The sequence below is a fragment of the Lepisosteus oculatus genome, chromosome 24 (genome assembly GCF_040954835.1).
Source record: "Lepisosteus oculatus isolate fLepOcu1 chromosome 24, fLepOcu1.hap2, whole genome shotgun sequence".
NCBI classification, from domain to species: Eukaryota; Metazoa; Chordata; class Actinopteri; order Semionotiformes; family Lepisosteidae; genus Lepisosteus; species Lepisosteus oculatus.
Genome location: NC_090719.1, coordinates 12,908,317 through 12,934,081, shown reverse-complemented (window position 1 = coordinate 12,934,081; position 25,765 = coordinate 12,908,317). Strand labels below are relative to the sequence as shown.

General features: G+C 44.6%; 2 protein-coding genes across 7 annotated transcripts in view; one reads left to right on the top strand and one right to left on the bottom strand.

Moving 5' to 3' along the window:
- golga2 (golgin A2) overlaps window positions 1-7,403 on the top strand; it is a 40,377-nt gene extending 32,974 nt beyond the window's left edge. For all 6 annotated transcript variants that reach the window (XM_015367090.2, XM_015367092.2, XM_015367089.2 and 3 more), the window contains 3 exons: window positions 522-628; window positions 1,412-1,583; window positions 1,871-7,403. In XM_015367090.2, the coding sequence (XP_015222576.2) occupies window positions 522-628; window positions 1,412-1,583; window positions 1,871-2,100 (509 nt within the window). In that variant the 3' untranslated portion in view covers window positions 2,101-7,403. The remainder of the gene's footprint in view (window positions 1-521; window positions 629-1,411; window positions 1,584-1,870) is intronic.
- Window positions 7,404-7,785: 382 nt separating this feature from the next.
- The window catches only part of dnm1a (dynamin 1a), a 112,831-nt gene continuing 94,851 nt past the window's right edge, over window positions 7,786-25,765 (bottom strand). Inside the window, exons 16-22 of the mRNA XM_015367101.2 lie at window positions 24,337-24,446; window positions 22,420-22,531; window positions 21,017-21,028; window positions 20,122-20,292; window positions 19,108-19,349; window positions 18,038-18,241; window positions 7,786-10,111 (exon numbers count right to left, since the gene is read on the bottom strand). Coding sequence (XP_015222587.1) covers window positions 10,051-10,111; window positions 18,038-18,241; window positions 19,108-19,349; window positions 20,122-20,292; window positions 21,017-21,028; window positions 22,420-22,531; window positions 24,337-24,446 — 912 coding nt within the window. The 3' untranslated portion in view covers window positions 7,786-10,050. The remainder of the gene's footprint in view (window positions 10,112-18,037; window positions 18,242-19,107; window positions 19,350-20,121; window positions 20,293-21,016; window positions 21,029-22,419; window positions 22,532-24,336; window positions 24,447-25,765) is intronic.

Below are 25,765 nucleotides of genomic sequence, written 5' to 3'. Positions count from 1 at the left end.
CTTAGGGGCTGAAGCACATTCCCATACTGCCTTGCAGGTTCCCATCATGCCAAGGGTCCTCCACTGGCCAGCACTACTGTACCTCAGTAACACGTCAGTTCTGCACATCACATACTGTACGTCAGTGTGCTTCTGCAAAACATGCCCTCCCTAATACTAGTGTTGAAGGCTGTGCAGCTTGCACAGCTCCGAGGACGCTTAGTTTTTTAAAAATCAGATTGATGTGAAAACATGTCTTTGAAACGGGGATTAGCAATTGGTGACTGGCTATTGCCCATGCATGTGTAGGTGACAACAGGTGCCCCATTGATTTCTTGGTTGGTAACTACAAAACCCAACCATGTTTTCAAAATGTTCTCCTGTTGGCTGAAGTTCATATATCAAATGGAAAAACTCTTTGGTGTTGAGCGAAACAACGGAGCCATCTGTGTGACTCCAGGAATCTGCATTGCGGGATGGGTTGGGCAATCTTGTGATGTGTGGAATGAAGGCCCTCCAGTGGGCGGTGGTCTGTTTTACAGGGGAGTACATTGCCTTGTACCAGAGTCAGAGAGCCATCATGAAGCAGAGGCACATGGAGAAGGAGCACTATATCAGCATGTTGGCCAAAGACAAGGAGGAAATGAAGGTACAGATGCTGTAGATTTCCTGGCATTTCCTTCTAAGATCTCCCCCTCGCACCACAGCCCAGTACCATCTTCACTTTCCCCACTATTACATTTCCTCTTGGGTTCAACAACCACAGAAAGCCACTGCAAGAGATTCTAATATACTGTTTATGGAATAAACACCCGCATCAATTACTTTTGCCTACCTGGCTTAAACACAGTGGGAAGGAAACCAGAGAGGAGATTGAGATCAAAGATCCAAACGATACAAAAAGGGATGAGTGCAACCTCTAATCTGTACCTAAAACATGCAAGAAACACCAGGACTGTGTATGTCCTTATTTGATTGTTGTAGGCTTATCTGATATCTGAATTTCAATCTGTTGTTTTGTAATCAGGATTGTCGCTTCTATCCGTGACAGTATCTGGGGAAAGTCTTTTTTTTTTATATACTCGTCATTAAATCAGCAAGCCCCCGATCATAACCCATGTACATTGTCTGCCTAGCATGGCAGTACCTGTGCATGGTGAAGGGGGTTTCTGTAGCTTAGCCAAAACCCAGATGTTTTGCCGTTTACCGTTTGTGTAGAGACTGGTAAATGAAGGTGTAAGAACCTGATGTGGCAGATGTGCAAGTAGATTTAACAGAGCTAAAGAGCGAAAAGAGTTGACCCCACCCAACGATCAACAGCTTTCTTCCGCTTCTTAATAAAGCCACAGTTCAGACAGAATGTAGGCAGATAGAAAATGGGAGTCCTAAGCGAAGAGATGTTCGAGCGCTGTGAACGTGTGCGTCTGTACAGGCGAAGCTGGCCGAGCTGCAGGACCTTGTGCTGCGCCTGGTGGGAGAGCGGAATGAGTGGTACAGCAAGTACATCACCTCGGTTAGCAACCCTGACCTGCTGCCCAGCAGCAGCGTGGAGCCTAGCGCGCCGGCAGAGAGACGCATAGAGCTCAACGCCACCGACGGGCCAGGTAAGCATTTTCTCTGCCTCCGGCCGCTCCGCAGTGAAGACAGACTGGCCACATCCCACCCTTTCTGACTCCTGAGGATCTCCCGAATTTGGACACCTTTAGGTTTGTTCTGGAGTTAAAAAATGATAATAAGCCCGACAGCCAGCGCAGGATTTTCTCCACGCGCGTCACTTGATTTGATTGCGTTTCCATCGGGGCGGTTGCTTTTACGAAAGGTTCCTCCCGTCCTGGAGTGGGGCTGGAGAATCCAGAGTCACGAGCCGATCTGTCCTCTCCCTCCCCTGCAGAAGCGCCGGAGCTGAGCTCCCTGGAGGCGGCGCCGGAGGGCGATCTGTCCGGGCAGGCGGGGCAGCCCCCCCGGCCCCAGGAGGACGGCACCGCCCGGCAGATCATGCAGCTGCTGCAGGAGATCCAGAATCCCCAGGCCCGGCCCGCCCCCTTCCTCGGAGACAACCCCTGCATCCCCTTCTTCTACCGCGCGGACGACAACGACGAGGTCAAGATCTTGGTGGTCTGAGCCTGCCCTTCCCTGCTGAGGTCAGGTCAGCCCCAGGACGCCACAAGCCCCCCCCCCACGACGTGTCGATCACACACCGCACCCTGGACGATCTGGGTCCCAGTAACAGGGCTGCATGCAGTTAATCTCGGTGTCCTTCCTGGTTTTTCCCCCAATTATTTATTGTGAAGAAACACTCTTCTTTTGAAAGATTGGACCAGCTAATCGCAAAAGGAACTGGTGTTGTCGTCATGCCCCCTTTCAGCAGCGAACTGGAAATATTTTTTACTTCTGTTGAAGGGGAATAAAATATCTTATCTGCTCCCCCCTTTTGTTGCTGATCTAAGTGGAGGGGTAATCAACTGTGGCCTTAAAACTGTCGCGAGGGAGTGCTGGTGGCTCTGCTGTGTTCCGCAGATACTCACAGCTTGATATTACTGAATCTCCCGTGTTTTTAATGCCCTGATTGCAGTGGATTCGGGAACGGTGGATGGTTTTGCAGCCCCTTTGATATCGGGAGTTGTGGGTGCAATAAAAAGCAGTATCATGACATACCGCAATCTCTTAGTTTTATGAGTGGATTTGAAAAGGGTGTCAACCCTGGCCTATAGAAAGACCATATCTGCCTCCCGGCAATGTGCCATAGGCTTCTGGCCAATGTAAGTGAAGATGTTTAGAAATCGTTGGTGGGTGGCGAGGGGGTGTTCCTAACCCTGCATACAAATTTTTTTGCACAAGTAGAATAGGAGAAATGCACTTTGTATTAAAGAAGAGATCCACAAAGTCTACCTTGAGGTCATAACACTTAGTGAAAGAAGTTAATATACCAGGAAGACTGGAGCTTACCCTTCTTGTTAAGATTTTGCTTTCTAAGCAGGAATAAGTGGACTCTTGTGAAACCTCCCAATTGAGCAGTCTGTTGATGATATTTGTTGAGCAGAAACGTAAGGCAGGAGTTTTAACCTAGATGTCCCGTTCCGATTCAAAGTGGCCGGCCTGTGTCATTCCACCCATGTCAGCTGTAAATGTACATTACTTACCCCGTGTAATACTAGAGGGGGAGGAGATCTTTATAGTAGCAGACATGGTGAAAATGGTGTAGGAAACGATCCATTTGCGATCCGATACGAGGGAAATGACACGCCAAAGCACAGACTCGAAACTGACTCAGGCATTTTTGTTCATGTGCATGCGATGTGCATATGTATGCAGCACTGCATTGTTCTGTTCAGGGAGGATACAGCACTAAAGGTTGAGTTGAGATCATATCTCATAAATGAGAATGAATACTAAGAACGAGGCAGAAGAATTGGAGAGGATTCTTGAAGCAGCGTGATCACCTGGGGGCTGGAGGGTCTTGCCAGTTCTCATGAGTGAGAGCCGAATGTCTGAGATGATGGAGCTTCATGTCCTTGAAGGACACGGGACAGGGTTAAGGGGAATCGGTAACCAGATTGTTCAGTTAAATGCTGCTGTTAGTTTTTTTTTGGGTGAAGTGTCCTTTAATGACTATTCTGTATACCCTTCCACATGTCCTTGTCATTTTAACAGTTTCAGACTGAAATGGGTGAATTTTTGCCACCATTCCTTCATGGTTATAGTCAACTATGAAACTTGGAAAGTCTTGATAAACTGTCTCAGCAGCTGGGGTGTTTTTCCTGCATGAAGCTAAAGTTTATAGGAGATGATTGTCAACTGTTTCCCACTGCACTGGGTCTTCTGTCAATTGTGCAGGAAAAGTGCATATAGTGTCGATCAGGATTATAAACTGGACACGTCCTAGAAGGGCAACTTGTTCTGGGGGCTGTGAATTTTTAAGAAGACAGAACATGTTTGTTTTGTTTTTTTTACATCAGCCCCTTTTTGATAAGATGAATGCATTGGAATCTCTTTTGCAAAACAGTTCTGGAAGGCCTAGTGTGAAGCTTTAAACTTGAGAATGCTAAGGAGTTTCTTGCTCAAACGTTGTGTTTGTGTGCTCAAAGATGTGATAAATGTTTCCTTAAGTCCTCTCCCAGAGGGGAAGGAGCTGTGAAATATCGTACATGATTTTACTTTACAATAGGCTTATCCACTCATATCAAGCCACATGTCATCGATTTAAAAAGAGAAACCTCAGACTTGTGTTATTGTCTTTTTGTTCTATGTTGAGTCCGCAGTGGACAAAGAGCACTCTTGAATGTTCTTGTCTATGTAGGGCTTGGGTTTGGAAGTTCTGTTGAGGACAGCCTGATATAAAGAGAGGTTGGCAAGCTGCAGACAGAGAATTCAGTGACCCTCCAAGCCCTTAAGTGAGGCTTGGCCGAGAATCCTCTGATACTGGTGATTTTGTGTTCACCGAGACCAAAAACTGCCCTGGGAAGACGTTAACTTGGAAATTCAATTTGACACCTTTACCGAGATGGAAATTGGTGTTAAATCTCCGTGCACAGTCAACTTGAAACTGATCGGATATTCGTTGAAATGACACTTTTCAAACCAGTCATATTTTGCACCTGTCAGGAACAGATGAACGGTTTTAGGTTTACTCTTTAGTGACATTAAGCATGTGTTATTCATTTCAGCAAAGGGTCAGCTCTCCGTTTACAAATGGTCTTTCAGTTTAAGGGTAGTTTTAAAATCCTGCCCAGTCTCAAAGTGTCCCCATGAAGACATGATATGGTCTCCCTACAGTACCTCTGATGGTCTCAGAGGTGTTTTGCGTACGCTGTCCGATTGTCTCTAGGTAATTTAAATATAACGAGCGAGACGAGGAGATTGACTTGCAAGATTGTTTGCTTTGTAAATGTTAATTCTTTATAACTTGAGTCCTCTGAGATGTGGTTTATTAATAAAGATGTAGGAATGGTCTACACTGCATTGGCTTTCAGTGGAGGGGTATAAGGGCATTGTCCGAGGACTGAATGTCTCATTTGTACATATAGTTCTGCTTAGACCAAAGAGCACTTTCAGCTTTTTCACAGTAGTTCATCAAATTTTTTCTTACTGCAGGGTTTTGTGTTGGTATTTCAACACAACCAGGTGATCCTGGATTTCTAGCTGAGGAGCAGTTAAGATATTGTGTGACAGCTAGCAGCATGAAAGAAAGCAGCGTGGAATTCTTATGGAGTCTAGTTCACTACCAGTGTCACCTAACGCTGCTTTTGTCACAATGTTCAGACTTGAAATCTAAATCTGCTTTCCCTGCACTCTGGAATATCCAGATAAAGGAGTCTGGTCTGACACTATCTGGTATTCTTTCTTCAAAATATCTGTAGCATAAGGTTATTAATTCAGTGTAATATGGCTTTCCTGTTAGTTGTCCTCCTCTCATTAGTTTCCTGTTACAGTCTTTCACAAGCCAGCTAGCAATGGGGATAACCTGGACATGGCACCAGAATTGTGCATTATTTAAAAGTCTAAACTGATTTAAACTGAAAGGAGTTTGATATTGAGACGGCCTGAGATCATAGCCTTCTGGTTTGAATGAGTTTCTAACTGTGGCCGACAGACCCCAGAGACGTTGCATTCCGTGTCACCCTGAAGCGAGTTTTCTTTCGGTGAAGGGTAGATGGAATTTATTCATGATTTGTGAATTTAGACAGCGAAGGAAAAAGAAGTGTTTTGATTGGTTGTGTACTGCTAAATCATAATCATTAAATCCTGAGGTTACACTGTCTCCTTTTGAATGAACTGGACTATATGGGAAGGAGGAGGTTCACCTGCTTGGATACCGAAGTAGTTATGCTGATCACCATTAGAACACTGTGAGCAGTTTAAATGGGACTTAATTTAGGATCCCCTGAATTAAATAAGAAACAAAACCCTGGGCTGTTTCCATAGATCCCTTCACCCAGCTTGCTGGCCATCTCAAGATGACTGCTCTTCAAGAAACAGTATTTCAGGAGCCAGAGTTGTATTTTGTAGAAATAAACCCAGCTGCTCACCTAGTTGGAAGATCAAAGTTTGTCTCTTATTTTTGTTTGAATCCATCACTCAGTCGATCCGGACCGGGTTTCTGCTGTCTCTGCCTTCCCCTCCAGATTTGTTTCCTAGGGAATTTGCCATGCTTTCACTCCTATTGCATTTGAAGGACAGCTATTCTACAACAGGAGTGTCTAAACCTGGTACTTAATGACTGTAGTATTTACTGGTTTACCTTCCAGCTGAGCTCTGAAAGCCTATCGGTCGATTCAAGTTTAAACAGGTGTGCAGATCTCGTCTCCCTGGCCTTTGAAACACCACCTAGAGAATGTGCAGGATTGTGGCTCTCCAGGACCAGGTCTGGAATACTCTGGTCCATTTTTTTAATGCAGTTTCCACAGTTGCTCACTGCTAGTAATATAATCAGTTCCCACCCATTTAATTTGTGTAAAACAATTTTTTTTTTTGTCGGCAAAAGGGATACATTTTTAAAGTTGGTCCAAATTGGAAAATCCAAAACGTCCAAACAAATTAGCTCCTGGTAAGGAACAAACTTGGTTTAAAGATTTAACACTGTTGCAGAGAACAATATGAATGTTGTCTTTGCCAAGCAAACTGTACTTACGAACACTTAAGAAAACGCTTCCGAATTACTTTATCGAACCAGTGGACATGCTGGGAATTGAATGTCACTAAAGAGTAATCTTTGTAACTCCAGAACAATCTTTTTGTAAATCCAAACGCCGAGAAGAAAACACTACGAAAAGTAACGTGCGTACATCTTAGTAGCTGACCTTAATACTAAACCCTGTAGCAATCCTGTTTCGCAATGTCAGTAATGAAAGCTTGTAGAACTTCATCCCTTATGAAGGAGTGAGATAAGGCTTGTTATTTAACTGCTTTATTCAAAACATCTCAGTGGGGAAGCTGTAACATGTTTGTTATAAATCAAGGGAGACTAGGACTTGTGGGACAAAAAAGAGGTAGCTGGCTGCTGTGAATAATTTTCTATACTGTGCATTTCAGTAGCAGTGCTGAACATCCCTAAATACTATAGTTAAGTCAGGAAACTCAACAAGCTTAGCCTGACAGTTCTGGGTTCGGTGACCTGTTATTTTCTAAGGAGGTGTGCCATCTTTGAATGTAACTGTGGGCTTTTCTAGCCCTTCCCTCTGGGGGCAGTTATTAAAAATCTGTCCGTTGCGAGGGCCGAGATGAGGACAATGTCATCGCACCCGTCTTCACGAGAAACAAAAAAAAAAACAAACAAACTTGGAAGTGTTTTCCAGCTTCTGATCTTTTTCTATCCTGCACATTTTTTTCCAGGGTTGAGTGTCTGAATTTGTTGAACGACCAGGAGACAAAAAGTGCAAGTTGATGTTCTCTGTAAAAGGAACTGTGTACATACTGTAACTGTGTAACATATTGTATATTCATCAAGTAGATTTAAAACAGATTGAGTGGGTCTGCAGCCTTTTTTTTTTTTTTTTTGCAGCTCTGGCATTATTTACCTGTAAATCTAATGAAAGGTGTTTGGGGAATAGTTCAGATTGAAGTTAACTACAAATATTTATTTGGAATAAACATGAAATGAATCAGTTTTAAAATGAATATCGAGACAATAGGAACAGCTGCAATTGTCCTCGGATTTCTGATTGTGATTTATCCTGTTAGAACATTTTCCTGAATAAAAACAAAATGATTGAGCAAAACAAAACAGGCTGCTTCTTTTACATTAGCTGAATTCCTTACCGTTAAATCTGCAAAATCCCTGGATCGTAAGGAAACGGGCACTCGAGAGGCTTCACACCAACATAATTTTATTTCTTTACAAGGCACGGCCCTGTTTAACAGATAGGATACTCATCATTCAACCAACAGCAATAAGTACAGGACACGTGTTGCATCAGATAAGCACAAATTCACTTTGTTTCAAAGGTTGAAACTCCCAGCATCTCCGCCTTGTAAGCAGTTCGTCAGAAAGAATATTTATAATACACCGACTGAAAGTAAGCCCCGATTTTTTTCCCCCCCCATATATAATTTTGCACAATCACTTTTCATAATCATTTATTTCTTACATCTTACTAAAATCTAAACAATGGAAGCACAATTCCCATATATGCACAACAAAGATACATAACACGTTTAAGATATGTCCGTGATCATTGTTTTCTGTGTGTTGATGTTTCTGAGAATTGGGAGTGTTGGACAAGAAAAGGGATAGAATAATAGTCAGAGAATAACAGTGCTGGTTTGGGTTCGGTTTTCTGAAAGATCATTGCCAGGTAGCCATGTCAGAGTGTGATCACCTTGACAGATGAACTCCAGCGCTCTCTAGAGTTAAGATAACATGCAGAAGCAGTCATAAGAATTAAGTCGCCTGTTTTGTGCTCACTTTGCCAGTGATGATTCACGTGATGACTTTTTCTTCTCGTCCATGCCCCCCGATCCTTAATGTGAAATTTGACATTCAAGGCATAGTACGATAAACCATTCTGATTTCCCATTATTTATCGTGCCTGACATACATAGACTATATATGAGTCTATAGATTATTTTCCCTTGTGAACATAAAGACTTGGAAGTCCTGCAAATCATTAATTCAGCAAATGCAATGACTTTCACCCCCCGACTTTGTCATTCACACTTAACCAACATGTGTGTCCTAAACGTTAGCAGCAAATATTGCTTTGTGTGGTGTATTTCTAGAAAGACCAGACCCTGAAGTATTCTTTGCTAGACGGGAACCTTTGAAATGATTGAGATCTCTAACCACTACTCCACGATTTCCACCATAAGTGTACAGCTTCGGGCACAGCGGAGCTCTTTTTGGATTTTGCATCTAACGTCATTAATGATGGTGATCAGCCGTTACAGACTTTACGAAAGCTGCCACCCCAGATCCTTGAGCATAAATGTTTCCCTAGAATTCACAAGCTAAACAAAAACCAGCCTTAGTGTAGGCATCTTGCAGGTTTTTCTTTCCTTCACTCATTGTACTTATCAAGGGATTGTTTGGTTATGATTGTTAGCTTTTAATTCTTGTGTAAAACCAGGAATTCCATATTCTCCCCTTTTTTCATCTCCTGCTCCGTTGTCTGTTCTGAAGGGGGTAACCTTACTGGGCCTACCTGCAGTGGCAAGCCACAGTTCCAAATGCTGGAGTCGCAACAGTGCCTTTGTTATTAATGAGCGTTTTTTCTGTAGTTGCTGTGGAATCCGCGTTGCGTCACGGATTCCTTTCAATCGGATATTGCACATCAAATTGAATCCCCGCCTCACGCTGGTTCTGTTTTTTTTTTAGCAGAAGAGTTATCGCGAATGAAGGCACTGTTGCGGAGGCAGCGATTAGGACCCGAGGCCGGGCTGTAGGGAATCGGAAACAAACCCCACTCTCCAATGTGAACTTGTTCCCTCACGTCAAACAGATCTCGTTCTCCCTACGCCCCTACGAGCAGGAGGAGAAAAGATTTTCTCAGGTTTTCGGAACTCTCCACCCCCTTCCTCCGGTTTTTCAATGTCATTAACCGCAGCTGGGGGGGCAGAACGCGCTTCTCGTTTTGGTCCTGTTCACGCCATCCCGTCTATCAAAGAGCGGTCCTTCCTCACACCTTCCCGACACCTTCAAGCTCGCTGCGTGGAGAGCTGAGGGGGAGGGGGACTGGGCTTGCGTTGGGACGTTTCTTTTCCCCACGATTCGCACGAAACACGGCACTTTGCACGACACTGACGCGGCCGACACCGGCACTACAAGACGTGGTCTCGGAGGAAGGGGTTCTGGGCAACGGAGGCGACGGGGTTCCTGGTGCTGGGAAGCTTCTCTCCTCTTCCTCTCGCCCAGTTCCCCCCGGTTTGTGTCTCTTTTGTTTGTTTGTTTGTTTGTTTGTTTGTTTTTTTTTGTACGTGCGAGTGTGTTTAATGGGAACCATCCTGAGACGTCGCCATGAAGGACACGGGACGAGCTGCTGGGAGAGGTGAGGTTCCAAGGGCGCTCCGCCGTGACTGTGGCTGGTGGTCTCCGGGGTGCAGGGGGGGGGGAGAGGAGAGGGAGGGGAGGGAGGGCCGTTACGAGTCAAAGGGGGGCAGGGGGCTCTCGGGGCGGGAAGGGCTGCCCTTGCTGGGTCGGCTGGGAGAAAGAAAGGAGAGGAGGGGTTGGGGGGGAGAAAGAGAAAGGAAATCGTAAAACGGTGAAACGAGAAGTCGACGAACGCAACAGGTAAGGGGGGGAAAAAAAACCGAGGGCTGCCCTTGATCGCAACATAGCCAGCAAGAAGACCCGACCCCTGACCCCTGACCCCCGACCCCCGACCCCCGACCCAGTCAGCCTGCCTCATATCTGTGCTCCTCGACATTCCCACTGAATATCATGAATGTACACCCTGGAAAATATCTAGGAAAGACAATTCTATCTTCTGGAGGGGTTGAAAAAGAGAACAAATGAATGCCTGGGTCAGAAATTCTGCATGGAAGCATGCTTAGTTTTCAAACCCCCCTTTTCTGCGGCCCCCAGTATTATTGAATCTACAGGTAAGCAGTATTCACCGACGGGCATGTTTTTAAAGAACTAAAGGAGGCTTTTCTCCGTGCAAAGCCTAAAGCACACGTTCTTGCAGGTGAACTGACAGGTAATATCTATTATACCTGATCTGTTTTTGCCCTAGAAATCAAGCACCATGAATCTCTCCTCCGTCTCAAAAGACTCGCGGACTCTCGTTCCATTTTTCAAAATGCTCATCAACGGCTAGCGTTTCAGATTGTGCTTTGAACGTCTTTATTGCTTTTTCTAACACAGCGAGCTTCTGAAAGTGGCTCTGCTGCCTTGCTTGGTGTGACTCAGGGGATTTTAATATTTTCTAGACTTTGAACATGCCTGGCTGGTCTTGTGCTTCAGCAGGTGCAGTCTGAAATAACGTGAGCTGCCTTCATTTTCTGTGTCTCGCACAGTTATACAAAAGCTTTGGCGCATGTGCCGATGAACTGTTCTGACGGAAGTTTTCTTCAAATAATTCAGAAAACAAATTGTAAAATATTAAAGGGGTGACCCATCAGCAAAGATTTCTAAAGCCAAACCTGATCTGGCATTCTGATAAGGCATCGGCAAGAGATGGTAATGAATTGTGAAACAGAGCAACTCAGAGCATCATAAGGGGGTTTACAGAAATTGAAAATGATTATTAATGATTATTATTAAAAATAATGGAACAAAGATTAAGCCAAGCATCTTAAAAGCTCACAAGGCTAAAGGAAAACACTTCTGATTGCTTAAGATTCTACTTGGGCTTGTTGTCTTCTATAATTTTAATAGAAACAGCTTATCTAAATCTTCTCTGATTGCTTGGAATATCATAGTAACTGGAAGTTTAGAACAGAGTAGAAATGCTAGATCTCACCGGGTGAGATCAGTCCATCGGTAAGCATTTCTCTTGGGTCCTTAAAGTAAAACCCACTAGATTTTATTTGTGAAATCGCAGTGACTGAAATAAATGTTCTACTCTTCTCAGTCCTTGAGCAAGCAATTGATGGCTGTTAACTGATGTGAAAAGGTCTGGTCTGTTTTTTAATCAGAATACCTGTTGACTTGTGGATAAGCTTTAACTACCATTTACTAAACTTTGCCTTTTGCTACTGGCAGTCACACGTTCAGTGTGTGCTGGCAGGTCCTAACCTCTGGCTAATCAGAAAAGGGGAAAGCAAGATGACTTTGTGGCCCGGGGTCAGTTTGCTGGCATGTGAATTAAGGACAGGCCCAAGCTGGACAGAAAAGACAGAAAACAAACAAAAAAAAATGCAGTTATCCCTCCTACAGCCTCGAGGAATATTGCATCTCATGGAACACCTTCAGGACATGCAGAAAACAAAAAAAGATTAAAGAAAAAAAAAAAGAAGTCACACAATTAGGAAGTAAACGCCAGCAAACAAGTGCTCCGATCCACCCCTCCCCCCATTGGCTGCCCAACGCAGTGCTGCCTGCTGGTTGGTCGACCAGGACAGCGGCTCTCTCCCAGAGTTCCGAGGGAGGTGGAGCGGGAGGAGGGAGGGGAAGAGCAGAGCGCGTATCGGGAGAAGTGGAGCAGCGTTAAGGCAGGCAGGAGGTTGCTGTCCCCAAAGTTCATGTTCGTCTGACAAAATTTGGGGGTACAGGATTTACTTTTCTCCAGAGGGGGTGAGCGATAACGGGCGAAAGAGGGGGAAAAAAGACCAAGACGTACAGGGCGGTGCCCACGGATTTGGACTACATCTGAAAACGGAAACGGCAGAGTGGCACAGAGACAGGAGGGGGGGGGGCGTTTTTCCAGGCCCCAGGCGGGACTCAAAGAGCTGTTTATGCAGCACTGATGGCGCTTCGTCGAGCAGTCTGGAGGCGTAGGCCAGCCGAGCACACACTACGCTGACCGAACCGGACCTCCATCGCCCGCTGAGAGAGAGGCATCGACCAAAAACTGAAACGCAGATGCATCTTGTATATAATAGTTTTCCCCTACCTTAGCTATAGGCTGGATGTAATTCAATGACTTCACTGCACATCTTTAAGAGGATACGAGTCATTCTGCTCTACTTCTACGAAATACAAATACTGGACTAGTATAAGAAGCACGTCGGGTATACGATCTACACTACACGAGACGAGAATGGGACAAGCTCTTTGCCGTTTTTTTCGCGTGCGAGTGGGTGTTGTGTAGCATGTTCTCCGGGAAGGGACAGGGGGGAGGTCTACTGGAGCAGATCAAGTTAGGCGCAGGGCTATGTCGGTGGTCTACTGCAGCCCTAGGATCGCATGAGGACCCTGGGTTAGAGATCTAAGAGGGGGGACTCTGTTGTCCGGGACACTGCAGGTCGGGTTGGTGAAGCAGGAGCCCTCCGGCTGTGAGGAGACACAGGGAACAAAGACAGAAAAATACAGAGGACAGCCGTCAACACCAACAGCGATAAACTAGCGGTACAGGAAGTGACATCACCCACCCCAGCACACACACCCTCGCAATCCCTGAGCAAGGTCTGAGGCACAGTGTGGCGACCACAGACCCAGACACCCGTGCCTCAGAGTCAGGAGCACACACGTCCTCACACACACAAACACTACAGAACAGACTATTACACCCAAACACACACTGTCAAACATACTGACACAGAAACGCACCCACTAACACGATAGCAGAAACACATACTGACACGAACACAGACGCATATTGACACATTGACACACCAACACACACACGATGGAACCGTGGGAGAAACCATATCTTTACAGAAAACAAAAAAAATGACAGACTTTCTTACTCCTAAAAATGTACGTCTTCCTCTTCCTCTGCGCATCATAGAAACATCATTATTTTCAAATGGAGCTACTCCAGATTAAAGGGGCTACAGGAAAGGATTTCTATACCAACTGTTTCTTCACATCTTTGGTTCACCAGACACTGCTCTGACAAATGTACTGGCTGTTCTTTATCTTTGTATACATTTATGTTAAGAGCCGCTTTATGTAGTATTTTGTAAGTTGTATTTTTTGACAGCTTTATCTTTAATTAGATCCCTTGGATAAAAGTGTTATCAAATAATAACATAAAATAATAATCTTTATCCCATGATGGAAAGGCCTGAGAAGTGAGTACACATTGGGCATTTTCTACACAAATTGAAAGTTTGTCCTAGTGCACTCCACTTTGGTTTTTTGACTTATTTGGGATTGCCCTGTGTATAAATGATGATATTGGAAAGTACTGTCTGTACATTACCCATTTTACCTTAAGTTAAAACCCAGTTTTAAAAAAAGCTTACCTTTCCTTCAGCAGACCCTTTGGGGCTGATTTTAGATATTTATTTAAAAATAAATCCTGTTAGGTGGTATACAGTCTATGCATGCGTGTGTGTAAGGTGTGTAAGGTAATCAGTGCCTCTCTGCTCCAATGTCAGTTAACTGCAAATGAATCACGAGACTTTAATGGCAATACAGAATATGAGACGAGCATAAATTACCAAAAAGAGAATTGAGATTATTTCTAAATGATAATCTGCCGTCGCATCATCCAGGTGGATGCTGCACATTGGTGGTGGTGGAGGGGAGACCCCATTACCTGTAAAGTGCTTTGAGTGGAGTGTCCAGAAAAGCGCGATATAAGTGTAAGCAATTAATTCATTAAAATACTCCCTTTTGGCAAAATCTGTTTCTCCATTCCAACTCAGAAACGTGTTAATGATGGCGTAGCTGGAGTGTTTGCAAGCCAGTAACTTACAAAACCCAGAAACTGCTGATGAGAGCAGCAGCCCACACATTTTTTAAAGTGTTTACCGAGTCTCTATGGACTCAATGGATTATTTGTTTGAACATCAGTGCCAACCCTACTGAGCAGCTGCAGCCCTGCTCTCCAGAGGCGCCTCTTAGCCTGTTGCGCCTTCCCCTCAGTAGACTGTAGCTAATGTCTTTTTACTCTTCCTCGTCATAGCTAGAAAAGAATATCACTTCAACCTTCACCTCGTCTCAAGAGACACACCTCAGCTCCTGTTGACCCAGGTGGAGATCTCTACCTTTCCCCATGATGCTCTTTGCATTGGATTGGTTGTATTTTAAGTGCTGTTTAATTCTGGCAAGCGTTAACTAACATTGAAGACTATGCACAGCTGTCCTGGTTGCTTCCAAAGGAATGCAGGATAAAATCAGGTAACTTTTGTCGGACACTGGGTTCCTGCATTGTCCTTTCCTAGTTTTATCTGGGCTTTGCAGCCATTATTTCTGTTTAGAAAGGATTAGAGGTGCCTCTTTTCTATTTATTTATTCTATTCATCTATTCTATAAATTTATCTTTAGGTGAAGGTTGTTAGCAAACACACATTTCCCTGCGTGCCACAGAAAGACACACAGAGTTGAGCAGTCCCAGGCCCCTACTAGAATATGATCGTGGTGTATGATACAGCATCACTCCCTAGACAGCGGAAAATGTCACCGCCCCTCTGTTATGACTTTAGCTCAAGAACAGCAGTAGTGAAGACTGCGCACGACCATCCTCCCATTTCCTAATCCATTTCATCCAATTCAGGTTCGCAGGGGGAACCAGAGGCTATCCCAGCAAGCCAGAGGCTCAAGACAGGGCACACCCTTGACGATGGGACACCAGCCCATCGCAAGAAGTAAGAACAAGCAATTGCACATATTGCACTAGGGCACTAGTTCAAATTCAAATCTGATGCAGAAGCAAAATAGTGCGTTATTCCAATTTTCTAGATTTTTGCCAAGAAGGCCTGGTCTCAGAAAAGAGAATTCTTAATGCCAAGGAAGCTGATGGAGGTCTGCCTTTATTCCAACTATGAAATGCCTCTAGGTGGTAGTCTTTTCATTTAATGTGGGATTACAAACATTTCGGTCAGTGAGTGTAGATTCCAGGACCCTCTGGGAGGGCTGAGTTTAGAGAATGACCCAGTTTTCTGCATCTTAGTGAAGCACCACACATATCCCGGTAACCAAACTCCTACCCACAGGAAGGAAAGAAACATGTCGTCTTCTTTCATCTTTGTGATCTAGACTACAGTATATCTGGGTGTTAGTATCACCAGAACTGGGATAGATGGACTCATTCACTGATTTAGGTCAGACATTGAAAGTAAAGGGGGAGGTGTTGTTACTGGCATTGGTGGTAGCAGTTGGATTTAGTAGTTTAAGAGCTTTGGCAATGGGAGGTGGTGAAAATTATGGCGAGAGTCATGAGCCATGCATCGAGATGATGGTGAAGAATCACGGTATGAAAGTACAAGACATACCATTAGCGTTAGTCCTCATGGGTCACTGATTGTAATTCTGAAAAAATAATAGTCAATCAACATGGGGCACTTGAAAAGGAGCGAGATTTTTTTTTTTTTGCTGGGGAGGGGGGCAAGATCAGAGGTTAAGATCAAACAGAAGAAACACACACTGTCGAGACTAAACAGCACTGACCAATTGAACAAAAACAGAGGCTGATGTTTCTTAACACAGAGAAAGGAAAATAGGCCAGATCAGGCAGCAGACCTGTTCAAGCACGGCACAACACATCACAGTGTTTCCTAATGAGACTACCCTTTAACATCTTTTTGAACAGTGCTGTTGTGTAGGCTCGTCGGATGAGTCTTGGACAGTAGTGTGTGTCTCCTGTTGTAAATGCGCCATTTCCAGATGGTTAGCTTACGAAAGTACGATAGTGCTGATGTTCGTGCAAACAGCTGAGAGGTGTTAGGAAAGAATAGGGTTAAACTTGTCTTCCTCTCCCCTAAGGGGTGTTAACATAGCTCAGGCATGAGGGATGAGGAGTTGACACAGAACACAAACACACAGGATCCCAGAAGCCTTTGGGCTGGGTGAACCCAATGACAACCCCCTCAGGCACTTCTTCAATATTTTCGCATCACGGAGCTAAAGTAAGAGGTGATGTTTGGAGGTGGCTTTGGCAGGAGGAAATTTAAGACAAAAAACCCCAAAGAGGTTTAAAGAAAAGTGTGGAGGATTTCTGAAGCTGGAACGATGGCAGGTTACACTTATCGTCAGCGTTTAAGGAGGAGGGTGGAAGAGCCACAGACCGATGTAAATACTGACAATGTTTCCCGCGTTTTCTAGGGTTAAAACTGTAAGTAAATGTACTGTGAGTGTAGTAAATATGTTTTTCAGAGATCATTCCTTTTAGTATTGAAAATAAAAGGACTGCAACAAAAAGAAAGAGAAAGAAATCATCTAATGTAGAAAGAAATGAGCATTTTGTGTTGCGGGGAAAGACGAGGGAATCTGAGAGATCTGGACCGAAGAAAAGATTGTCAGGTCTGATTTGTATAGAACTCAAAGTCTTGGAACCTGGTTTGGATCCAGAAACGTTCGTTAACTGAACTTGCAGATCAACACCGTCTTTCCACAGATGCGCTGTACATGAGTGACAGAGGAGTCACCTGGACTATGTGTCTCCTTTCTGGGGACTTATTCGTAGATGGTGGCGTTAATCTGAATTAATAGGCTGTTGTAAAAAAAAAAAACCCAGACTAAAATGTTGAATCAAATTGCGGTGAAGTCAAAGGCCTCTCCAGGAATTCAGCAGGGATTCCAGACGCTGGTTTCTCATTATCTGTCTCTTGAACATTTTCTTTCTGTCTGTCTCTTTACTGTCCTGCACTGGGGCAGTGGTGGGCTGTCAATAAGAAGAAGACTGACTGCATCTGGGGCTTCAGAGGCTGTAAGGGGTGACAGGGCCATAGGAGAGGTGAGAGGGAGGGAGACACAGTTTTGGGGCTCAGGTGTCCGTTTACAAGCTGCTGTTGGACAGGGCTGGGGGGCTGACAGTGACACAGGGGCTCTCAACGTCAGAGACGAACACGAGGGAGCAGAGAGGAGGGGCAAAGACCCAGCATCACACTGATTAGATCCCTTAGGTGTTCATATAGCATCAAAATGACGATCAGAGGATCTCCCACTGAGATCATCATGAAAACGCTGCTTAAAACAAGCAATTCCTACTCAGCTTAATGTATCAGCACATCAACATAACCCCCAGACACAACAATCTTTACACCAGGGATATTTGTAGCAAGTATTTTTTTTGTTGTTTTTAAATTCCAGATGGTTCTCAAATGAACATGGTTTTCTCTAATCCTGGCGTCCACTCCATATAGGAGATCTTCCAGGCCTCGGTTGCACAGAAAACCTTCTGCACTCAACACCTCAAGTATCAATCAGGGATTTCCTTGACTATCTACGGTATTTATTTCAATGCCTTGGGCTGCTTTGTGTAAAATTTGGAAAACCAGAGAATTGCCTGGAGGGAAATTAGAGAGAAATTGAATGTAATCTTTTTCAGGTGATCATAGCCTTTCACCACTATTCTATACTTTCACAGTTTGGGTTAATTCAATTGATTTGAGAGCTTGAAAGAGCGCTGGCTTTGGAAAAGAGGCTTTTAGGGTGAAGATCGCCCTCAGTGGGGAGCGACTTCTGCTTCGGGCTGCTTTGTCACCATGTTCACCTGGGACACCGTGCTAGACTGGAAAAAAAAACAAAACAACCAACAACAGCCGGGGCTCGACTCAGGCGAGGGTGACTCACCTGGGGACGCCGGGGGGGGCGCGGTTGGGTCGGGAGGGGACCTGAGGAGGGGGTCCCCCGAACGGGTCCGGGGATGCGCCGGGACGGGAGGGCACCGGGGGCGCCCCGGCTGGGGGGGGGCCCGGGGCGGGGCCCCGGGACCCAGGCCGAGCTGGTGGCACAGCGGGGGCTCTCCTCTGGGGTGTGGGGCTGGACGTCGGAGACCTGCAGGGCAGAGCCGACACACACACTGGGCACTGACTCCTGGGGAGGTGTGTCACAAGCAGCTATAAAATCTGTGAAAGGAGGCCTGCTGGCATTTCTGCATTGGTCAATCACAGCTTGAAGGGAAACACTCAATGAAGGAGGAAGCTGCTCAAGAGTGCATTTCCTGTTTTAGGGGAATGATACTAATTAAAGCACTAGAATATGATACACTGCAGACAGATTCATGCAAAAAACATCCCCTTGTTTGGCTGTTTTGTCAGTGAATTAGCCGTTCCTGTAGCTGTACTGAGAAGCGATGATACAGAATATTCAAGACGAGTTTGATCTGAGGGTTGTGGAAGACTGCAGCATTCTGATCTACAGTGATATCACTAGTTCATCTCTTTTCCAGCAGGGGGAGCCATGTTGCCACGGCAGCTCTAATATTCCCAGTCTATTTCAAAATTTCGATGGAAATTGAGTTTCATCAAAACTATTGTTGCTTGAATCATTGTTTTGTGTTAAAGAGAAGACCTAAGAGCTTTATTCGTGGCTCTGACTCACACTATACATCTCACAGATGTACAAATACAGGATCTATTTTGACCAAGATAAATAATGAAAATGCAATCCTAAAAAAAAAAAACTATTTCATTTTCTACATTGACTTGTCTTGTCCTGAGCTCCAGTAGTTGTTCAGCTCTCCTCCCCACTGAGAACTGGTGTGTGGGGAGCGTTCTGGCGCACAATGGCTACCGTCGCATCATCCAGGTGGGGCTGCACACTGGTGGAGGCGGTGGGATTCCCCATTACCTGTAAAGCGCTTTGAGTGGAGTGTCCAGAAAAGTGCTCTAAAAGTGTAAGCAATTCTTAATTATTATTACCTCCTGCCCGACAGCTGGCCAGTGACCTGCAGCCAGGAGTCGTCGACGGGTGGGGGCATGGGCGTGCTGGTGGTGGTGGTGTTGATGTCACCAATGATCTTGAGCGCCTCCTTCAGGGCGTAATACATGCGCAGCATCTCATCGCGGTGCTGGGCCTGCTCGGCGGACTCCTCCATCAGCGTGTTCTGGTCACCACAGGAGTACAGGTGGGCCAGCAATTCGGCGTGGATGAACTCCTTGGTCTGGACAGCGGGTTGGGTGGAAGGGACAGGGGCCACCGGCGGAGAGATGGGAGAGGAAATGACACAGGATTTGTTGTTCGATAAGGGAAACAGAGAGAGGAGGCGATCAAGTAAACGAAATATACAGTAAGAGAAGGAGGTAAAGAGGCAGTGAAATAAGGGAGGAGAAGGGAAGAACAAAATTAACAGCAACAGAACATGACAAACACAAGAGGGCTCCTGAGTGCCTTTCACTTACAATAAAATGAACTCCATTGGCACCCATGTTGCGGCACGAGCGAGCCTTACCCACCGTGAGCATGATTACCCAGCTGGCATCAAAGAATTGGCTGGTCACCGCCAGGCTAGAGCTTGGATTGGTCAGCCCGGCCCCAGGTTTCAGCTCTCCTAACACAAGCCGAGAGACTACAGGCTTGCATTGCTGCCAGAGCTGCTCTGCCGATCGGTGATCGGCTAGCTCTCCTGTCAGGCACTGTGTCAAATGACGAGTGCCTGTGTGTCTCATTCACTACCGACGCAGCACAGGAATTAAAGCCAGACGGCTGTGCTTTCAAACAGTTGGCGGTTCCAAATTAGAGGTGGATAGATGAGACTAAATATTTTTAAATAGAAGAGCCAATCTACTGCCAATCTTTAAGGCATGGTTCTCTCCCCAGTCAGTCTGTATGTACTGTAATTGCAACCTCAGCTCATCTGCGTGATGATCTTGTGTTCATCCTGGGAAGACAGAAAAACCTTCATGATGGGGTGTGAGGGGGTGAGAGACACTCACGTTGTTGATCATGAGGTGCATGATGGTCTTGGGCATGAGGTCGCGTATGGTCTTGTTGACGATGGCCATGTAGGAGTCCACCAGGTTGCGGATGGTCTCCACCTGCCTCTCCAGCTGCGGGTCCATGGAGTGCATGAAGCTGTCCGAGCCGTTCTCTTCCGACTCGCTTTGCTGGAGGCAGCGAGAAAACGCACATTCGTTAAAACAGGACATTCTGCTTCAGCTCTGGAAAAGGAAAAACTAAGAGCTCTGGCGTGCTTCCTCACCCCCCTACTAAAATCACACAGCCCTATGATCAGAAATGAGCAATCCCAAATACTGGAAGATCAGAATCAGACACACTAGCTGCTTCCATAATATCTAATATGGGATCCTGCCAGAAGAGGGCGCTCTACCCAAACAGTTCACTAGTCAGAGCTCCGGGTAAATTGCCTTATACACTACCTTCTCCTGTTTTGAAATGTGTAATTTCTTGTTCAGTTGATCAGGTTCCATGTAACACTGGGTTGTTGTTGCTTACTTGGTGTGCAAAAAGTGCTTCCCAGAAAGCTGAGGGGTGGTGTCAGTGTTACACATACGGTTTACAGTTCTCTGGGTGAATAGTGGCATTGCTAATGATTTATGAAGGGCCACATCTGAAACAGGGACTGTTCTGGTCCTCCAGACAGGATGTTAACTTTCTTATTTTTCCATGTAACCAAAAGGGAACAGCTGTTGGTCGAAGAAACATTCTGTACGTGAAGCCGAACCAACGCTGCCCGTATCAGTGAAACCCCACACTGCTGCTACAAGGCACCACAGGCAGAACCACTGAGATTTCATGGATAGGAGACAGAAAAAGAGAAGCAGCAGCAGAACGGAACGGATGTTTCTAGCAGTAAGAACAGGTACTTACTTTGTCCTTGTCCTGTCATATTGAAGAGAAAACAAGAACGAGACAAAAAGAGAGAAAATGTATTAATAAAAAATAAGCATGAACTCCACAGGGCTTGATGTTCCGTCTGCGATGCAGAACTGACCATCAACACTTAAGTGTGTGCCATCACCCTAGTGTAACTCCTGCTGCTGCCTACTCAGTCTAATACGAATTCAAGGCATCGTGTTTAATGTTACAGGGGTCAGCAGCGGGGAAAGAGCTTTTAATTACGCAGGTCTTCAATGCCGTTAGATTACAGGATGTGATATTTTCTGTGGCTGACTGAGAGCAAGGGCAGCTTAATGGAAACGAGGGACTGTCATTAACACTAAATGAACACAGAGTGGCACATAGACACGGGTGGAGACTCACGTCTTTGGATTTAATAACACGTCACGAAACCTTTAATTAATAATTATTGCGCTGTTATTATTATGCAGGAGCTGTGGAGCTTGACTGTGGAAACAGCAGCCTCATCTCCCAGGCTCCCTGGCCTTGATCGACTGCAGCTCTGCTTCAGCAGGCTGATGTTTCCATTAAGAGGCGGGCTGAACAGGTTAGCATTAGCATGCGGCCGAGGTATCTGGGAACATTATGATCGGAGCAGGTGTGGGCTGGCTGATGTGTCTCTGCTTTACAGTTCATTTGAGTCCTGAGCAATACAGCTCCATTAGCCTTAACACAGCTGCGCTGTAACATCTCTCTGAAAGGTTTACCTTTAATGCAAGGCAGTAGACATATTTGTTTTTAAATCCAGCCATCCATTCATTTTCGAACTGTTTGTTTTTCCAGTTCAGGGTAAGGATGGAGCAAGCAAGCAACATTCACAAGGCAGGGTACACCCTGGACAGGACCCCAGTTTCTTTTCTGGGCACACAACAGATACACACACTCACACCAGGGCTAGTTGTCTCAGAAGGGAATTATCCTACTAGTATGTCTTTGGACTGCAAGAAGAAATCCACACAAACACAGGAAGCCCATGCAAACTCCACGCAGATAGCACCCCAGGAATTGAACCCAGGGCTCCAGTGCAACAAGACAGCAGTGTTAGCCACTGCGCCACCCTGTATTAGGGTTATCTTTGTGATGAAAAAATCCTACAATCTTCAATGACAATACTGATATTCTCATTAGAGAGCTGCCTGAGCTTTTGGTGGGTTTTAGTATGCACTCGATGTTTGTGTATACCATTAGCATTTCACTATGCCAAGTAAGGTAAACTCTTGCGGTAAGCATATGGCTGCAAAGTAAATCAAAAAGATGACTTAAAAGAGCAGAACACGTCCGGTCGAAGTTCTTCCTGGATTTGCCGTTGGTTTCAGGGTGGTGCAGTTTTGAAAACGCATGCAAACGATGGAGGAGTGAACCCCTGGTCGTACCGCAATGCGTTCTGGGTAAACACCAGCCCGCAGGAAGGAGGCTTTCCAGCTGTCCACTTCCTCCTGGGTCTCACAGGCCAGCTCCAGCTGTCTGTAGTCCTTGTACACATTCCTGTGGGGAAAGCGGAGGGCAGCCATGACGCCACACTCAGGTAGGACGGGAGCCATTTTGAAAGAACAACATTCTTGTTCCTCACATGGGAAAAGCCCCATATGGAAATGAAATACCCAAAAAGTATTGCAGAAATGTAATTAGAACCATATGCAACAGCACTTAGAAATCACTGCCAAACCATACTGAAAGTTTTTAGGTTTAAAATATTTCATGCACACTTTAGGAAACCCTTAAAAACATACAAGCTCATTTTCAGAAAAACATTTTGCTCAGTTTACTGGAACATATATCGTGATGTAGGGTAGAGAATACTAAAAAGCAAACACTTGCGAGCTATATTTAGTCTTTTACAGCAAAATGTTTCATTATATATTGCAAAACCTTTAGGTATATTATAGCTATGTTTGTAGACGTATTCCAGTTCTGGGCACATACTGTAGTCCTTGAAATTAACCTTAGCTGAAATTGAAAATGTTGTAGTACATGTTATGTTGTTTATGGTCTGATGTAAAAAGGCAGGTATTCTAAGTTCCAAACTGTGTCTGAAATATCTTTGAGCAAAAATAAAAAAATATATATGAAATGCATTTTAGCACATTTTGGTAGTCATTTTTAAATTCGGTAACATACATGTTAAAAGTGCATTCCATTGTTTTCAGCTTCAAAATATATCGGAGGCTGCTATTTAGCTGCTCTTTTTCATTCGTGACTTAAGTTTTTCAACTTTTGAGTGGAAATGTAATTAATAACATCTTTGAAGAAATATGGCCGGTCTCAAAGTTGTTCAATTTGTCTTGAAAGCACACAGGTATTTACATGCAAGAAGGTCTTACAGAATTATTTGTTGAAAGCCAGTTCTACCTGTAGTGATGTAATCATCAAATTTTAATCGTATTCACTCAAGTTATGACTTTCTTCAACTATACATATCTATTTTATAACAAATACTTGTTTAGTGTCTCTGAATTGAGAATGTTTTTCCCTATGTATTGGACGCCCTGAAAATAGATAAGGTCCTTTTGAAAGACAAGCTAAAAACATTACATGAACATGTGTACAACAAACTAATTGAATTGTACAATGTATCAAATAATGAGTTTGGCCATGGCATCATTTTTTCACAGTTAGGGTTTGCAGTTTTCTGGTTTTATTTTCATTTCACGATATGCTTCAGTTTTTTTAATCAATATAATCACCCAATTGATAAAAAAACAACCTTTAATGATTGTGGAGCAATGCTGATTGCTTTTCACCTTGGATCACCAGGAAATCTGGAATTTCTTCTCTTTGCGTTTCAAGCACAGCGCTTGCAGTTGAGGGTGATTGCTCGTCCCGTTTCGGAAGCTGTGCTGTTTTGTCATTGTGTGTGCTTTCATTACTGCAAGCTGTTAAGCGAGATTTTCCTTTGCAGTCTATAATAACGTCCGAAATGTAAACACATCTCACACACCTTGTATCTGGTCTCTGTGATCTATAGTGTAACAATGCTGTCAATCAGTCAGGTGTTTAATTGACTCTTGATGCAAAGCAGGACATAGCTGTTAAATACCATTTAAAGAAAGCTACTAAGTCCTCTTTATAATGTAACATGTGAGCTTGCTGTTCAGTACCAGGTGTACCAGGTTACTGGACAGTGTGGGACAGGTTTATCTTTAAATCATCAATTGCCTATGTCTTGGGAACACTGTCAGACTTGCTCAGCTAAATCTCATCAAGGGCTCCGAGCCAGGAGACCCAACAGAACTCTGGAGGACAGGAATGGGCCGAGCCCGATACAGGAGAGATATGCACATGGGAGTCACCTCTGCTCGGTGTTGAAGAGGGCAAAGATGTGCTTGCTGGACATGAAGCCCTTCTCCACGTCTCGCAGCTTCAGGTTGTCCACCGGTAGCATGTATTTCTTCTCTTTCTCCTGCAGAGGGGGCACAAGACAGTTCAGTGGAGGTGAGGGGAGGCTCGTTTCACAGCCTTGAAATCCCTGCGCCCGCAGGGCCAGTGAATTCCCTGAATGGGCCTGACGAGTACCTCAGTGTTTCACGCTTTCAAGCAAAGGGAACATTCTGCGGTCATGCTTCTCTGCACATTGCAATTTTTGGTAATCGGTGCAGTTTACTCGTCGATATAAAAGGTTATGGCGGGTGTAATGGCTCTCTTGGGTTTCTGCCCTTGCTGCTCCTGCCCTGCCAGTTCGTCCCTCACTGCCTGGACGCGAACCTGGGTCTCCAGTGTCACACAACAGGGATCCTGCTGGATGAGCTAAAGGAGACCTCCCCCTCCCCAGGCTGAGATCCCTGTTATACGCAGGGGTGCGTTCGTTATACTGGCAAGGGAAGGAGATGAGTTGTTTATTATGGATTTCTGATTAGACTGTGTCGACATTGTTTCCACGGGAATTTAAAATCACCTCCACCATACTCACTAATATCACTAACCTTATACCTGCCTATAGACCCTTCAATATCTGAAGTAATATCAGTTGAATCAATGAAGTATCTACATTCACAGCAGTGTATGTCTCTGTACTCTATACCTCTACTAATATTTACTTCTGTGCCATGAGGATACAGCTCCAGGGTTTTCCTTTTACTTTCTGCTTCAGTATTAAACTTCAAGGACGTCTTGTGATTAATATGTGCGTACACTCTAAATTTAATAAAATAGCTATTTGTCTGGTTTAAGTTCAAAGTGGTGATAAATCACCACAATTTTGCAATAAACATCTCTACATCATATTTCGTTCATAGTCAGTAACAGAAACCCAACTTCAACTCCAGATTAAGCTAGCAGTCATATTCCACGACACACTTTTAGATCAAAGATAAGGTTGTCATCCATGTCTATAGCAATGGAGAAACTGAATAAAAGAATGTAATCCAAAAGTTCAGATTCTTTATCAATTCCGTTGCAGATTGGATGATGATTAAGGATTAGAGGGAAATTGCTTTCTGTTTCCTAAACGGTCGTACTAACACAGTGAAAATCCTATTATTCAGTGCAATATACAGTATGAGAGGTTAAAACACCTCACTTTGTGTCAAGCTGTGCTTTAATTAACCTAACCAGAACTGAAATATCTTAAGGCAACCACACACACCAGCTGGCTTGGTGTTGAAACTGAAATCTATGATGCTGAGCTGATGGGTTTTAACACCAAAGCCAAAAGAGACACATTCTTGTAAAACTTTTCCAAGCACACTAATGAGAAAATGTGAAAACCGCAGTCAGTTATCC